The sequence below is a fragment of the Hyalella azteca genome, unplaced genomic scaffold (assembly GCF_000764305.2).
Source record: "Hyalella azteca isolate HAZT.00-mixed unplaced genomic scaffold, Hazt_2.0.2 contig12899, whole genome shotgun sequence".
Lineage (NCBI taxonomy): Eukaryota > Metazoa > Arthropoda > Malacostraca > Amphipoda > Hyalellidae > Hyalella > Hyalella azteca.
In genome coordinates, this window is record NW_025942841.1 from 27122 (window position 1) to 44774 (window position 17653).

General features: G+C 43.1%; 2 protein-coding genes across 3 annotated transcripts in view; one reads left to right on the forward strand and one right to left on the reverse strand.

The window, feature by feature from the left end:
* LOC108666078 (optomotor-blind protein) overlaps positions 1-4384 on the forward strand; it is a 16892-nt gene extending 12508 nt beyond the window's left edge. The window contains exons 5-8 of the mRNA XM_018152890.2: positions 193-541; positions 1263-1466; positions 2044-2109; positions 2490-4384. Coding sequence (XP_018008379.1) covers positions 193-541; positions 1263-1466; positions 2044-2109; positions 2490-2935 — 1065 coding nt within the window. The 3' untranslated portion in view covers positions 2936-4384. The remainder of the gene's footprint in view (positions 1-192; positions 542-1262; positions 1467-2043; positions 2110-2489) is intronic.
* Positions 4385-5184: 800 nt separating this feature from the next.
* LOC108666081 (protein shisa-5) lies at positions 5185-17517 on the reverse strand. Of its 2 annotated transcripts, none has more exons than XM_018152894.2 (6): positions 17304-17517; positions 14161-14335; positions 11787-12020; positions 10492-10619; positions 8877-9077; positions 5185-7327 (listed from the first exon to the last, which is right to left on the reverse strand). In XM_018152894.2, exons 1-6 carry the CDS (start codon positions 17353-17355, stop codon positions 7266-7268), a joined length of 852 nt encoding a protein of 283 aa, XP_018008383.1. In that variant the 5' UTR covers positions 17356-17517; the 3' UTR covers positions 5185-7265. The 2 variants fall into 2 exon arrangements, with proteins under 2 accessions (XP_018008383.1, XP_047739402.1); XM_047883446.1 differs by lacking the exon at positions 11787-12020 and adding an exon at positions 12888-12962 and having other exon boundaries at positions 17304-17513.
* Positions 17518-17653: the final 136 nt, after the last annotated feature.

The following is a 17653-nucleotide window of genomic DNA, read 5'->3' on the forward strand; positions in this document are numbered from 1 at the left end:
CCAGCAGGTGACGTCACTAAAAGCTCTTCCCCCCGCAGGTGACGTCACTAAAAGCTCTTCCACCAGCAGGTGACGTCACTAAAAGCTCCTTCCCCCGCAGGTGACGTCACTAAAAGCTCTTCCCCCCGCTGGTGACGTCACTAAAAGCTCTTCCCCCGCAGGTGACGTCACTAAAAGCTCCTCCCCCCGCAGGTGACGCTGCTCAAGATCAGCTTCAACCCGTTCGCCAAGGCCTTCAAGAAGGGCAAGGAGGCGTGCGAGGACAAGCCCAAGAAGCGGGGACGGGCCCTGGGGACGGATCAGCCCACTTATCCTTCCCCGGGGCACGTGGGGCATGTTGGTCATGGGGCCATGGCCCCGTGGCTGCCGTATCACCACCAGCACCTGCACCACCACCACCAGATGAACGTCGCGTATCCCCCCCACGGGGGGACGGAGTTCGTGTGCAGAGGGGGACCGCAGTTCCACCATCACACGCACCAGCACGTGCACGTCGCGCCCCCCTACAGGCCCAACGTCGCCATCAGCGTCAGCCATCAGTGTGAGCTGACTTGTGGCAGCCATCAGTGTGAGCTGATTAGTGGCAGCCATCAGTGTGAGCTGATTAGTGGCAGCCATCAGTGTGAGCTCACTAGTGGCAGCCATCAGTGTGAGCTGACTAGTGGCAGCCATCAGTGTGAGCTGACTAGTGGCAGCCATCAGTGTGAGCTGACTAGTGGCAGCCATCAGTGTGAGCTGACTAGTGGCAGCCATCAGTGTAGGTTGACTAGTGACAGCCATCAACGTGAACTGACTAGTAACAGCCATCAGTGTGAACTGACTAGCGACAGCTGCAGAAAATATGACAATTGAGACAATTTTTTTCTCATTTTGTACTACTCATTATTAGACTACTGTATATTTTTTCTGCCTGAGGGCAACGAATTTTAGGGAGAGGAAGGCCAAATCTGTAATTAAAACCATTTCTCACCAATAAAATTGACACAGCGACACAAAAATCAACCACTAATAAACGAACAACATTTGTGTATTGATCCCAATTATGATGAGAATAATGTTTTGATCAAAAGATTGAAGTCCTGATTGAGGTTGATCAAAGCTCACACAAATCGACAGACTCAATCGGTTAAAAAGGCCGACTGATCGTTTTGGGTCTCTTTAAGACGAATGTAGCGACTCTTGAGTAGTAGCAGCCTACGCGTTGCCCAAATTTTGTTAGAGCTCTAACAACAGCTTGTACAACTCCTCTCTCTGTGTTGCAGACATCGACGGGTGCCCTGACCCCACCCTACACCCGCAGCTGCAAGCCCCTCAAGACCTCACCCACTTCCACGACAGGAGCATAGACAGGACTCCTGACAGAAGCCTTGACAGGAACCTTGGCAGGAAGAGACAGAAGGTGCAGGCAGCAAGCACTGTTCTCCATCCCTACGACTACACCCCGCCAACCCCGGGGCAGCTGGAAGGTGCTGAGGGTGCTGAGGGTGCTGATGGTGCTGATGGTGCTGATGGTGCTGATGGTGCTGATGGTGCTGATGGTGCTGATGGTGCTGATGGTGCTGATGGTGCTGAGGGTGCTGAGGGTGGTGAGGGTGCTGAGGGTGCTGAGGGAGCTGAGGGTGCTGAGGGTGCTGAGGGAGCTGAGGGTGCTGAGGGTGCTGAGGGAGCTGAGGGTGCTGATGGTGCTGAGGGTGTTGAGGGTGCAATGGGTGCTGATGGTGCTGAGGGTGCTGAGGGTGCTGAGGGAGCTGAGGGTGCTGAAAGTGCTAATGGTGCCGAGGATGCTATGGGTGCTGATGGTGGTGAAGGTGCTCAGGGTGCTGACGGTGCTGATGGTGCTGAGGGTGTTGAGCCATAGTGTGAAAGGATTGTTAATAGGGTCATATGATTTTAAAGTATTTTACGAAGATTTTATTGATTTTTTATTGCTTCTTGAAGACGTTTGTCTCGTTTGTCATATCTTCATGCTATTATTGCCATAATAAATCATATCTTCATGCTATTATTGCCATAGTATATCTTATCGTGATGTCACCTGCGCAGGCGACTGCGGCTTCATGGCGCCGGCAGACAGGCGAGAGAACTTCAGCAACGTCTCGGCCGAGACAGGTACGAGACCTGCCAGAGACGTGTGCTAGAGACGTGTGCTGGAGACGTGTGCTGGAGACGTGTGCTAGAGACGTGTGCTAGAGACGTGTGCTAGAGACGTGTGCTAGNGTTGGCTGACGTGCAGACGCACGAGTTAATGAGTTGGCTGACGTGCAGACGCACGAGTTAATGAGTTGGCTGACGTGCAGACGCACGAGTTAATGAGTTGGCTGACGTGCAGACGCACGAGTTAATGAGTTGGCTGGATTACTGACGCACGAGTTAATGAGTTGGCTGGATTACTGACGCACGAGTTAATGAGTTGGCTGGATTACTGACGCACAAGTTAATGAGTTTGCTGACGTGCAGACGCACAAGTTAATGAGTTGGCTGACGTGCAGACGTGGCGGGTTTGGGGTCGTCGCCCTGGCATGCGGACGACGTGTACAGGACGAGGCTGTGGAGCTCCTATGACGACCCCCGAGGCGACGAAGGATGCGCCGACCCAAACGCGGAGTCCTTCAGGAACTTCAACGAAGTCCAGAGGATGAACCGCCAGGATCTTCCTGGTAATTCTTCGCTGCTTTACAGCACTCATCGTCCTGCCTGCACTCCCCAGTCTCCTGACGGGGACCCTGGGGACGGGAGCCTCATGCCGCCCCCCATCCACTCCCCACCGGTGGTCTATGCCAACCATGACATGTACCACAACCACCACGATGATCCTGCCAACCAGCCGATGGTTCAGCAGCACATGATTCACGGTCAGGAACTCTACCATCCACAGCAATACGCGCCGCAGAACCATCTGTTCCACTCGATGGCCGCTCAACCCAGCGCGCCGTGACCATCTTGTAGCACCACAACAGACGCAGCGCAGCGGGCCGGCAGATGGCGAATCTCACCACACGAGACAGCCATGTCACCACACTACCAGCTGTCCCACTGGACGCTGCACACTACCAGCTGTCCCACTGAACGCCCCACACCACCAGCTGTCCCACTGAACGCTGCACACTACCAGCTGCCCCACTGAACGCTCCATACTACCAGCTGTCCCACTGAACGCTCCACTCTACCAGCTGTCCAACTGAACGCTCCACACTACCAGCTGTACCACTGAACGCTCCACTCTACCAGCTGTACCTGACCACAGCACCGTATCCCCTCCCATCTACCATCAACAAGCAAGCTACAGCGCCATGCTTCAGCCTCCTCAACTGAAGATAAATTCACGGTAGTTCTACTGTCCCCCCGGGCCACGGTGGCCGATACGACTCACGTGTCGGAAACTGATGGACGGCGGACGATGAAGGCCCAAGTGAAGCACAGCGTGGTCTTGGCTGCAAAGTTTATAACAACTGAAGGAATGCAGTCCACAACCAGCTGTTACACCGACACCGTTCCAATAAACATCCCACAAACCAGCTGTCAATTGTATAGCACGACTAGCTGTTTCTAAAGTTTCTTCGTAATGGTTGACTATGAACCACCTGCTGCATATTAGGTCCTGAACAATCCAGTATCTATGTTAACAACTGTACAAAGTTCCACACTGGGTACGCATATATTTTATTCTTGTTTAATAGTGCTCAAATATTTAAATATTGGAAATAATGAATCGCCGTCCTCTCATCACCACACCCGTGTAAACCATTTTAGGCCTTGCAGAGTTTTCTCTCTCCTTCTCTGCCCACACACCTACAATCAACCTAGTTATACGATATACGCCATTTTCAGCTTCTGTCTTTTCCATTATCTTTCTGGTCGTTTGTTTGGTGCCACTCGTGTTTTTCCCCCAAACTTTCTTAGTGACACCGCAACAACAAAAAAATTCATTTTTAATCACTGCGGCTCCGAGGGTGGAATCTCAAATGCAGTGCCACCTCAAAAATCGAACAACTCTTCAGTACTCCCAAGTAGAGTAGAACTATATGATCGTCCTCTCACTAACGACTAGCGTAGGACTGACTACCACAGCCGCACTGGCGACTATTGTGGAACTTACGACCACCGTGGGTCTCTTACGACTAGCGTAAAACTAAATGAGACTAACGTAGAACAAAAACTACCACCGCCGCACTGATAACTACTGTAGAACTTACGACCACCGTGTAACTTACGACTAGCATAGAACTTATGACCGCCGCATCGCCATTGAAAATAAGCACCGCGACGTTGAGCAAGCGGCCGCTACTGCGACCGTCGTTCAGGGTGTTCAATATTATCTGTATAGAATATACATAAACAATAATATTGACTATTGATAATAAATTTGTAATAAAGGAATTGAATATTTCAGAGAAAACATTGTTTCTCATCCACATCCTTCGATTTATACGTATTGACCGAGCGGTTGTGATAGTAGTAATAGGGTCTACTAGCGCGTCAACTATCAAGATATTTCAAACCAGAGATTAAAAATCTACATTTTCAGCAAGGCGGAAGGTCTCAATCAGCGGCAATTTTTCGAATTATTCAACATTTGCAAAAGGCGGAAGGTCTCAAGTGCCCAGCTCGCTGTAGTCGACAAGAAAGGAGCAGCGTTAGCATCTCAGACAATTAAAGAGGGACTAGGGAAGAGCAACAGAAACAGACACAAGAGGTCGCTTATACGAGAAGTCGCTTGAGCGCACGAGAGGCAGAGAGGAGAAACAAAAGAAATCCCACTTAGGTATTTCACATCACAGCCAACCTGCCTATATAACTTACTCTTGCCTACATAGCAAATTCACCTTACAACTTTCCTGCCTACACAACTTGCTCTTGCCTACAAAGCACCACGAACTTTCCAACTGTTCTGCCTACACAACTTACTCTTGCCTACATAGCAAATTCACCTTACAACTGTCCTGCCTACATAGCTACTAGACCTTAAAACTGTCCTGACTACACAACTTATTCATGCCTAGATGCTACTTCACCAAACAACTGTCCTGCCTAAACAACTTACTCTTGCCTACATAGCTACCTGACCTACCTGACGAGCGTAGGTACGCGAGGAATGTTTATTACCGGTAATTCGTCACCCCGTCCTCAACGAGAGCTTCTTCCCACCTATGGCCCCAGGTAACGAGGATAATAAAAGACACAAAACAAGATTACACGGGATTTATAAGAACGGAATTCGTCTTAAGGTTAACACTCTCGGATGTGCAATAAAATTTAAACTGACTTTGAACAAACGATCCTCTTAAAACATACACAATCATCTACCGTCAACAACACCCTAGTCGCCGTTCCAGTTGAATCGTCAACTTCAATAAAATCGTGAAATGCTAGCCCGACGTAGATTTGTCGGTGTTAGAGCGATTCAATTAACTTATACCTGTTGACACGTTACTAGAAAGTTTGGTTTTGTAGGCAGGGTGTAATGGCGACTCGGCGATATTGACGGTAGTACGGTAGCTCACGGTCGTCTCGAGAACTCCGATCGTCCCATAAGGTTCCACTTCAGGTTGAGATTACCAATAAATTATATTAACCCAGAGATTACTGAAAATCTCTTTGTTGAGATTGCTAAGAAATTATTGGAACCATGTCCACAACATCACAGAGGCCAGCTCAGGCACCAATACTGAAAACGAACGAGTCGCCCGTTCAAAACAAAATGAAATTTCGGAAAGACAAATAAAAACAAGTAAATGCAAGGGTCGGTAAGACAAGAATAATCCACATTAACTGCTTAAATGAATGATTATGCAATCCGCGTATGGCTAAGTCATGCCAACCTGACATGTTTATATGAAATAAACAACTAGAACAGAAAATAAGTTCAAAGAAGAGCGGATGCAAGTACAGAGAACCATGCGCGTCCTCGACTAAGCCATCAACAGCAACTGATTATACGAACAAAACGTAGGCGTAAGAACTAAAATGCTTAGAACTAGTGGAGTAAAGCAGGAACGATTAAAGAAAATAGCGCAACTTTGGACGCTGTTCATGAACGATACAAACATTAATGAGATTTTCAACGTAAATTTGCAAGCGTAGTACGATAGTGAAAAGCTTAACGTAATTTGAGACTCACTCCCTCCCTAGCCAATCCTCGTGAGGCGCAGGATTGACCCAAGGAACTCCTCTTGTCTTGTCATGGTTGGGGATCTCGCCACCAAAGCCTCAGCAAAGATGAAATAAAACTACGACGTCTCAAAGTGCGACAGGAAAAAGGTACAAATGATTTCAGAACATCTTAACTAATTCATGCGCTGATATTTACATAACATTCGAGTCAGATCTCACGCGGTGAACTGCGCTGTAGCCCAGCCACGAGTATCTCAGCTCACGCCTGTGTAATATGACAGCGCATAGTGAGAGCAAATAGATCAATACTTCGAGTTACTTGAACCGAAATGCAAACAAGCGCAGGGAATGAAAGGCCGCAGCCAAAAATTTAATACAGAACTGGACTTGACAGGTTGTTAAGAACATCACACGTGATGCTCATCACCTCACACGTGACGTTCTTCGCATCACATCGTGGTGAACAAAATCATCCAAGCGAGATAATGGTTTGCTCGGATGTTGCCTATAGCTGATAGTTTATAGTACGCATTAACAGTCAATCTAATTCGCGTCAAGAGAATTGTGCGGTTCACTCGAACCATACAATTCAAAGAACTTATTAACACTCATAATCTTATTAGCGGCAAGAGGGCCGGTTCAATCGAACCATCGAACATATAACGAGTTTGAATAATTACGAAGATGTTTTACCATTAACAGACATAATCTCACTAGCGGCAAGAGCCAAGAGCACAGGTTCACTCGAACTATAAAGTTTAAAATACTGATTAACACAAATAATCTCATTAGCGGCAAGACGGACGTTTGACCGAGATTCACCAGAGTGTCAGTAGAGGCCGAGTAAACTCCCTTTATCTGCTAATCCTAACCAATTCAAATTATTATAATCGTGTACGCTAGTTGCGCTCAATACATGAGCGAACAATGAAAACAGAACTATCAGAAGTGTCTTAAATACACGGCATACTATGTTAAGAGTTTTATTGGACTTTCAGCACATGCATTTACTGTAATAGCAAGAAGATTCATGAGGAAACATGTTCGAGTATTGGAGCAGACGCATGAGAATCGTGGTCCACGGTGCAGGCCCGAGATGAACGGCACGATGCAGGCACAGCAATGCCCCCAACACCAGAGAGGAGACAAGGAGTCTAGGCGTTGGGATAGTTGGGGTTGTAGGCGGACTGCTTCTCAGCGTATGGGGGTGGTTGATCTGCAGAAAAGAATTCCCGTCAGAACAAAATACAATGTTGAAATTAAATAAGCATGTGGAGAATTTATATGAAAAGATATAATCTGCCAGAGGAGGCTTCTGAGAATCAGAATAAAGTAGACTTTGACTAACGACTGGCCAAATGCTCATGCAATGCAGTCCCGAACAACATAGTTCCCTCCAAACGCTTGTACTCGAACCGGTCCTCAATGAAATGAATGCAACTGCTTTCAATAAATTTGGACATAAGAGGTACGAATAAGGCGCTCGGAGTTTCAGTAAGAAGAGTGCACACTAAACTTTGATCCAACCATCGGGCCAACATATGACAGCCACACCATCATTATCATGGTCAGGGTCCAGCAGGGATCTATGGATAATTTAAACGGCCCGTCACGTGAGGTGTGGATCACCTTGTGTCGGCCAAAGGTAGGGGATATCTGTTCATCAAGGGACGTCATTTCAGTATCAATAGAAACGTGAAGAAGAGAGTTTTGCGTTCGTATTCAAACGGATCATTCTGGTAATAAAACAGACTTTTCCGGAATCATAACAACGTTAGCCATCATCGTCGTTTTTCACACGATAATGAATTTGCTGAATGGTTCTTAGAGACCCGGGACTGCAAAACATGTTATATCATATGCCTGAAGGATAAGGTTCTATTTCTTGATGCTTCTGTTCAATGTTTCAGAGCTCTGTACTGTACTGTTCGATGATCTCGTGCAGTTCAGGGCCTCATAGTTACAGTCCGTTCAAAGTTATTGCCTTCAAACTTCGAAACAAGACCATGACTTTGAACATTATAATGATTCCGATAACGTCTGTTTCAATGATATAAAAGCCCTTTTCAATACAAACACGATGCTAGATCGTTCACGCCCCGTTGCTGCTGAAATGGCCTCTCTTGAAGGCAGACACCTTCACTCTTTACCACCAAGATGGTAAAGAGTGAAGCCCGGAGCTGGCAGCACCCAGGCTCCGGGCAGGGATAACATCAGTCGCACAGCTTTGGTCTGAGCCCGGTTCGAGTGACGGCGTGACCAGGACTCGGGGAACATCAACATCAAACACAACAACAACAACCCCAAGGTGATCTCCAGCTCATGTGACTTACCGTTCAATTTATTCAGACTTACCCTTCTTGACGCTATAAAGAGTAGACACTAAACACACACAAAAAAATATTTTCTTACAATCCCGTAATCGGCTCATACATCGTCTTGCCATACACGAATGAAACTAATTGTTGAATAGAAAGCAATAGGAAAGTCACAGACACCAAAAATATAGAGAGCCAAGAAAAATTATTGTATGTTACACAGCAGTATGTTCATTCAAGTGCTTTCATCCATCAATAAATGAAGCTTGCTAAACGAATTTATGATTGAAAATCTCTCGACTCCGTACACAAATACAACTTTTGGCCACTCACAAAGCAAAATAATTTTGCCGCACCTACATGCATTACATGGGTAACTGCGCCAAAGTGACATTGAGACTCTAAAGCACCGAAATAAAAGTAAAGATTTTTCCTGAAATTGCTCACCAGGATAGCCGGGCGTTGTGGGAGGATATGGCTGCTGAGGGTACGGCTGTTGAGGATAGGGCTGTTGAGGGTAGGGCTGCTGTGGGTACGGTTGTTGAGGATACGGCTGCTGAGGCTGGATGTAAGGTTGTGGCTGAGAATATGGCTGCAGAGGCTGAGCAGCTTGTTGTGGAGGTACAGTCACGGTCACCTCAGTGGCACCTGTAATCAATACAATATACTTTTTCTTGATGCTGCGGAACGGACAGTAAGACAATCGTGGACAAATGGACTGTTTCTCCACATTAAATGTTTTTTCATTTCAAAAATAAATGACAAAACTATTCACGGTGAACAGTGAGCAATGACGTATCAATCACGTGCAATTTACAGGCTGACTATATTCCTCATAATAATAGGTATTAATTTTGCGTCGAGTGTTCTTAGTTTTGTCTTCTATTGCTAGTTGCTAGCAATATTTTCTAGTAAATGATTACCTAATATCAGAATAAAAAGACATTATTCTTGAGCATATCAACTGCTCCTTTCCAGACTTTGATAGAGTTTGAATAATTTCTGGGATAATACAGTGCGGCATTAATGCAACATTATTACTCATTCAATAATTTATATTACAGTCAGGGCCGTCTGCGTTTGGAATGAAAAATACACACATGTAAGCTTTAGCAAAAATTTAAAATAAAAGAGAATAGCAAGCTCAATTAAGTTATATTTTAATTCACAAGGCGTTTCCTAAGCTTTGGAATTCTTGATGTCAGCTTCATGTTGTTGATGATGAGCACCAATTTGGCTACAACTTTGATTGTTAGTTCATCTCTTCTGCTTGACTGGATGAAGGAATTCTGGCTGTGAGAATTTGAAACTGATGCCTCTGTTGGTGGCAATGATACGATTCAGGAGGCTTCTTTGCTCAATTACAGTGATTTACAAATGCTAGTTCATCAGCTTGCTGGTAAAGTTTTATGCTCATAAACATACCAAAAATACACCATGATTTCGGAACAATTACTTATGTACAACAATCATCTTCAATCTCCTGATTGTGATAGAGAATCTATCGCTTCTCCGATTTTCTCCAAGATCCAGCTTTCTTTTTTCTTCTCTGAGATCCAGCTTTTCCTAATGTGTGGGTGGCACTTTCTGCTTAGGATTTTCAAGTTTTTTTTACAATGAAACTGAAAATTGTCTCAATCAAAAATAGAGTGACTTTCGATTTTCTTAAATTATACCTACAGGTCTCATCGTCTAATCTAGTTTTCATCTTCTTTTGCAAAAGTTGTTGGATAAGCAAAAAGCTGCAAGACTTTAGGGAGTCTACTAACTCTTCTCCAGAAGATCCATGAAAGAAGTTTATTTACTACTTTACTAGTGACTGGAGGTAACATGCCTCATATGACAGCATTGTAACGGGAGGTAACATGCCTCATATTACAGCATAGTAACTGGAGGTAATATGCCTCATATAACAGCATTGTAACTGGAGGTAACATGCCTCATATGACAGCATAGTAACTGGAGGTAACCTTCAAGTGAGAGTATAGTGACTGGAAATAACACTTGAGTAACACACCTCTAGTGTGTTACTCTAGTAACAAATAACACTTGAGTAACACACCTCTAGTCACATATCCTCGGTTGCGGCGCTTTGCGATGAGGCAGAATGGGCAGCAGCAGCAGCAGATGATGCACACCAGCACCACAACCACCACCACTCCAGCCAAGATCCCCAGCAGTCGGGGCAGGCTGCAACATAGTAAACTTATTATCTTCCTTTAAATTCATTTAAACAATGACCTCAATTTCCACTGTAATTCTAGGAAGAAGGACGAACTGCAACACAAATGAGAGGTGTAGTCAAGGGCTGCAGAGAGCTCCAGCCCCTAATGATCTTAGCTGAGGACCTGTCAATGTGTATACACATGAGCTCCAAAACCATTATATTGCACAAGCTTCATGGATTCCAAAATGTGAAATTAAAGCAGTCATGTTCATGGAAAATGGACCAGAATAGGTGCATACCTCATTGAACAGTGGCAATGACATCAATTAAGATTTAAGAACATGAATGAAAGCCACAAACTTAAATCGTGATAAGAATATTGACTTATGACAAGGATCTGCATGAAGTAGATTGGTGTTAACAGTGAGCAATGTGTGGTTTAAACATGCAATTGTAATTAAAGCATGAAATTGAGCAGGTCAAACAAAACAAAAGCACTGATGTTCATTCCTCAGTAAATGAATAATTGGACACGTATACATCAACAAAGACAGGGACCACACATATTATATGAATCCCTTTAAATACACCTAAGGCTCAGAATTAAAGCTGGTGTTGTTCAGAATGAATTGGAATAGTGGGAGTTCCATAATATTGTTGTTATTATAGGATTGTTATAAGGGAATGCAGTTTCAAAGACCAAGTCACTCACACTATCAATCCAGGTGATCTGTAAACAACAAATTGAAAACCCATAACCTTGCAGGATAAGGTTGAGGGGCAAAAAATGAATTGCAGTTACCAGGACTTAATGGACTGCAGAAGAGAACTAAGTCAACCAAGGTGTCATAAGTTGCAGAAATGAGAATCCTAGTGCCTAAGGTTATTGATTGCAAGCCATGAGAATATGCGCAAATGTTAAAGAACATTTAAAACTCAACATTAGAGGAGAAAATCACTGCAGTAGCAAGAAATTTACTGGCAGTCACAAGAGTGTAACATCTGAGACTTTATAGTACAGACATAAGCACAGCAACCAGAGCATTACAGAGCCCAGGAAAGAGCTACAGCAAGTAGGTGCAGCTCTAAACTTCAGATATTTAGGACACTAACAGGTTAAGTTGAGCAGCTATAGAGGGGCTAAGTTTGCATTTCAATGCATGGGCAACAATTCAGTTAACTCTACTCACTTGTTTTGAGTTTGCTTCTCTATCACCTGATTGACTTTATCTTTAGCTTTGTCTTTAACTTTTTGTTTGACTTTGTCTTTGACTTTCTTGACTCCATCAGAGATTATCCCTTCATTTTCATCATGTTTTTGTGAAGTCACTGGTGTCTCTAACACAACAGTGCCAGCACTCTGTGACGTCTGGCGTGCAGACCGCAATAAGAGTCCTGCACCAGGGATCCTGTACACCTCAGTTCTGCAATGCACGTTAAAGGCTGTATTCAATACTTGCGCTCTGATCATAACCATAACAAAACATTGGGAGCTGCAAAGGCTTTAAAAATTATTGGGATGAAGCCAGCCAAGTTCATGTGCAAAGCACCACCTCAAATATTCAATTTTCTACAATGGGCTATTAAATTAAGACATCAGGCATTTGTTGCTCTTCAGACAAAACCAGCAGCCCAAGCAATTCATCCTATTTCTACTGTCATAGAAACTTTCTTTTCCAATTGAGTGACTGCAGGGTAAATTTTCTCTATTGAGCCAGGCAAATTATTACATAAAACTGATAAAATAACCAAGCCAATTATAGCGTACAACAAAAATACAATGACAACAACCAGCAAACAAACTGACATTACCAGTTCTCTTACACCACTGAGAGCCACAACAGCTATGTTAATTACTAAAACAGACTTAAAACAAAGCCAAATGAACAGTGAGAGGTAGTTGACTACTACAATCATGCATAGTTGACTTCTGGTATGCACATCATCTCACATACAAAAAATTCAATACTACAGCACTTATGCAGACAAAAACAAAAATAACTGTGGATGAACACTGATTGTACACTAGAAAGTTTTCCCTATAAGTATGCACATTAAATTTGGGGACAGGATGAGGCGGACAGAGCAATAATTTTTAGAGGATGGTAACAAATGAATAAGAAGAGGATGTAACAAATGAAAAAATAGCAAGGAAAAGCACTACAAAAAGCTACTGCCACAAACAAAACTATGAAAACAAATGCCAAGTGAAGTGAAGAAGAGGAGAGCAAAAACAGCAAAATTAAAAGAGGAGGACAACAGCCAGATATGAGACATGAAGGACAACTCACAAGCCAAGGAATGAATGTGAAGTTTGGAACTTTCGTCGTGGTAAAGCTTGCAGCTCAAGCCCACCCTCATCAGGCCTGCTCAAGCCAACCACCTCAGCACGCCAGGTTACTTCAAGCTACTACTAAGCCGCTCTCACATTGCATAGTACTTATTAAGAACTGTGCTCTATATTAAAAGTAGTTCAGCAAATTTGTATAGTAAGAAGGGCCAGTTACAGGTTGGAATCTAGCAAAGGTTAGAAGTAGAGAAGAAAGGTAAGGATCTAGATTAATGATTAATGATTAACTTTTCAGAATACAATTTGAGGGAGCTGAATTATATAACGTTGTACTGAAGAAGTGCAGCACAGCAAATTTGAGGACCAAAGAAGTAATATCAACTTGATGGCTGAACTTAGCAAGACAGTTCATATTTTGACCATTTGCCAGCAGCAAGAATATTAGCACTGCTATAAATGAAGCCTCAACCAACAGCAAGCATTGCAACACTGTACATGATCATCAAGAAATAAGAAATGTAAGGAATTCAAATGAATAGGCCTGTAAATCCCTCAGGTTAAACATAGGGTATACAGAAATGCAGTCAATTGTCACCAACAAATATGAGCAATTCAAGACCTAAGTGCAAGGGTGAGAAGCATCTTTGTGATGGTCAACTCATGGAACTATTTCTTATGGACATCTAAGATAAGGATGAAACGGTTTCATGTCCTTCATGATATGGAGTCTATTATGGAAGCAGGATTATATAACACACGTGGCCAAAATATTAATTACACAATTCAAGGAAAAGTATCTTGGGTAATGGAAAAGACATGGGCATTTGAGAATTTTGTCTACCCCAAAAAAAAAATAATAATAATAAAGAGGCGAGAAAGCGATACCTGTCTACAAAAGAAGATATTAGAAAAAATAAGAAAAAATTCAAATCTCAGAAAATGAATGAAAGCCCAGATAAAAAATAACTGAATGAATAATAGTTAATGGAGAGAGGGAGGCAAAAGAAAACTGAACAACAGTTGCCCCAATATGAATATGATCTTCATTTAGAATAATAGCCAATATTCCAACCTGCCCAGGGGAATCTGGAGTAAAGGTTTCAGGTAGTACTGTACTTCAGTAAAGGCTACAGCAGTAGATTTGTGTTTCCTTTTCTCCATTATTCAAATGTTAATATTTGCAAATAGTAAGGATAATGATAACAGAAACATTGAACAAAAGTTATCAACCAGATAAAGCTTTATAAAAAACTGCTTGAAAAGAATAAGCTTACCTTTCCAATATGGAGTTCACAGTTTCTTGGTCAATTTCAAATGGAATTGGGCAGCAGTAGCGGTTCTCTTCCGAGCCACAGCAGAAGGTATAATCTGAAGGCTGTCCAGCTTGTGGGCAGTTGATGTGGGTGGTGATGCCGAAAATTCCTTCTTTCTTGCACGTCATTGCAGTAGCTTTGTGAAAAAAGGAAAATGCAAAATTTTGATAGGTCCACAAGTGAAGGATTTCTCCCCAGTCAGACAAGAAAATAACAAATGTCTTGCCATCAGCACAAGCAACACATGCACAGCAGATAGTTTGTACTCCAGTCTGCAGACTACTCACATCTTTCCAATCATTGATGGTATTATTGAAGCCAGACTACTCACATCTTTCAAATCATCGATGGTATTATTGAAGCCAGACTACAGCTCCCACACCCCGCACCTCACAAGCAGCACCTCCCACACCCCGCACCTCACAAGCAGCACCTCCCACACCCCGCACCTCACAAGCAGCACCTCCCACACCCCGCGTCTCACAAGCAGCACCTCCCACACCCCGCACCTCACAAGCAGCACCTCCCACACCCCGCACCTCACAAGCAGCACCTCCCACACCCCGCACCTCACAAGCAGCACCTCCCACACCCTCAGGCAGGTCAGCCTCCAGTTTCTGCTCATTCTCAACGCCTTCGCTTCATTCAATCGTCGCACACTTTTCTGTAACTGTCACCGTTTAGCATGGCTGCCAAAGGCCGCACTATCCACCTCTAATATTATAGTTTAATTTCAATTTAGTTTAATTTTAAAACTCTATATTATTTAATGCAGTAATTCATATTTGCTTAATCGTCTCTGCTTGACGTGACTCACCGAGAGCGACACATTACAGATAAAAATAGACGAATTAATCCAACTAAGTCCAACACACCATCTTAATCTTGAGCGAAACTAACAAACGACAAAGCGAGTAAATATACAGCATGAAAATTGTTATTAATTTTCTTCATTAAATGTGCCCAAATAAATAACGCAAATAGTGAAACTAACACATTCATACATTTTCATTCCTCCGTGCAAAACTTTTCTCGCCCGCTCCATCTAACACAAATGTAACCCCAAAAACCTCTCAGTAAGCTGTCAGGGATAGGAATAATTACTATTTAACTATCGAAGTATTGAAATGATTAGGGAAATAATATTTATTGTATACATTGCTTATCATCCGAAATTTTAAATTGTCATTTTAGTTTAGAGTTTACTGAAGACAAGAGCGGAACGTCGAGGTGCATGACTGCATGTTACTGATGTTAGGATTATTGTTGCATGGAAAACAGGAGTGAAGACATACATGTGCTTGCGTTAGGATGTCAGTTTGTAAATACATAAGAGATGAAATGTGATAATGAATAGATTTTGGAATATTTAGGCCATATATGTATGTTAATGTTTGTTTACTATTAGTTATTTATCGATTTTTATTTGGTGCTTTTAGGAAAGCCTCAAATGCCGAAACTGAATCTCAAATGTCAAGATTCATATCTTGAAGCCAAGAAGAACCTCAAGAGGAAAGCATGAAACGAAGAGTAACGTTTATGAGTGATTATTCATTGTTAAAAGCTTACAACACGTTGATAATTTGTTAACCTGAAACTGCGAGGCAACAAAGTGTACTAATTATCGTTCATTAGTGACTAAACTTATACGATCGTGTAGGCTAGTGGGTGGTTCAGAGAACCCCAATAAAGCCAAATAATGCGCACAGCGCCTTTTTCAGCTATTCCCGTCCTTTTCCTTTCGCCTCTCTCTTTCTGCCTATCTACGCCACCTAATGTACTTTCCTCATTCTTTCCTATAGTGACACAGCACCACCACGCTCATCTACACAATGAACTTGAAACTAATTTCTAATGTTTTGATTGATCGTAACACGGCTAGGATGGTGAGCGGGAGCGAGCGTTCCGTCACTTGTCAGATCGCTGGTTAGTTAATTAACTATGTTGGCTATACCAACGCACATCACTGGTTTGTGAAATGACGCGACTATTGCGTGCGACGTCGAGCCTGAAATGCATGAGACGTCGAGCCTTTATTTCGTGAGACGTCGAGCCTTTATTTCGTGAGACGTCGAGCCTTTTTTGCGCGAGACGTCGAGCCTGTAATGCGTGAAGTGCGGTCGATGTCTCGTTATAAGCAAACTATTGTTAGTGTCTTTGTGTCTGTTGGACTGTTGCTTGTCATCTGTACCTATACGCACAGCCGTCTCTTTGACATGCTGACACTGCTTTGTTTGAGTCAATTTTACCGGGATGGAGACCTTCCGCCTTGCTTCCTAGGTTGACAATTGACCTGCAGCGCGAATTTGCTTGCAATTTGAACCGTTAGCAAACCATCCTACTACTACTGCTACTACTACAATTCTAAACTTGCGTTTATTTTGCAGTTTCATTGTCGACCTTATATTAGCTAGAATCTTCCTGCCAATTTACAATTTTGGCGTCCTCTCCGTCCACTCGCTGCAAACAGCGGCGTCCACCGTCCGATTAGATGGGGCCTTGGTGTCTTTTGGGCAGAATAACGGTGTCCTCGACCTATGTTGTGCCATACTCTACAGACTGGGGAGCGAGATTAAATATCAGAGAAAATTTAACCCTTACAAATAAATCAGTGTATAATTCTAGAGGAATTCCAAGAATGAGACTGTGGTAACAGTAATACCACAGTCTATCCATAATTGAACATTAGTATCATCCATTGTTTGATTTGTTTCAATTATAGTCAACAAAAAAATGCAAGTTTTCATGGAGTTTTCCTGTGCAAATAGAAGTTTGTAGTACAAGGCTGTGTAACACTGTAACTATCCTTCCTCATTTCCCCCGCCCCCGGGGGCCGGGCCTGGGCAATGACACTAATAACCATTTGCCATCATCAATTACTGAATATAACGGAAATGAATACCACTATGGCATGGCCTGCACCGCAGCACCAGTGACCAGTCAATTATGTCTATGACTAGGTAGCTAGTAGTAGTAGGTATCATAAGGTATGGCAGCACAAGCACCCAGATCGCGGCAATAAAATAACTGTTCTCAGAGACTCAGATTATCAATCATACTATTAATCATAGTGGAAGCACTGTTTTACTTATTTAGATACATACCTGAATGAATGCTTCCAAAGAGAAATAACCCTAATATAGTGTTAGAAATCATTTTGAAATTCAAAGGTAGGCTATAGCTTATAGCAAACTGAATTATAACTACTGCACTGAACGTCCTCACACTCCGATCAATCTCAACTAAGTCCCCGACTCGTATTGGTCATGAATGATGTCACTTCCTATACGATTTCTGAACCAACTTAGTCACCTGAACGAAATAAGGAAAATCCCTGAATGATTACCCTAAAGATATATGGCATTATTTCATTCATATGACCTCTGCTTCATTAAAAATAATTCATGCATCACGAATTTCAGACTATTTCAACAATAATTAGTCCATTTCCAAT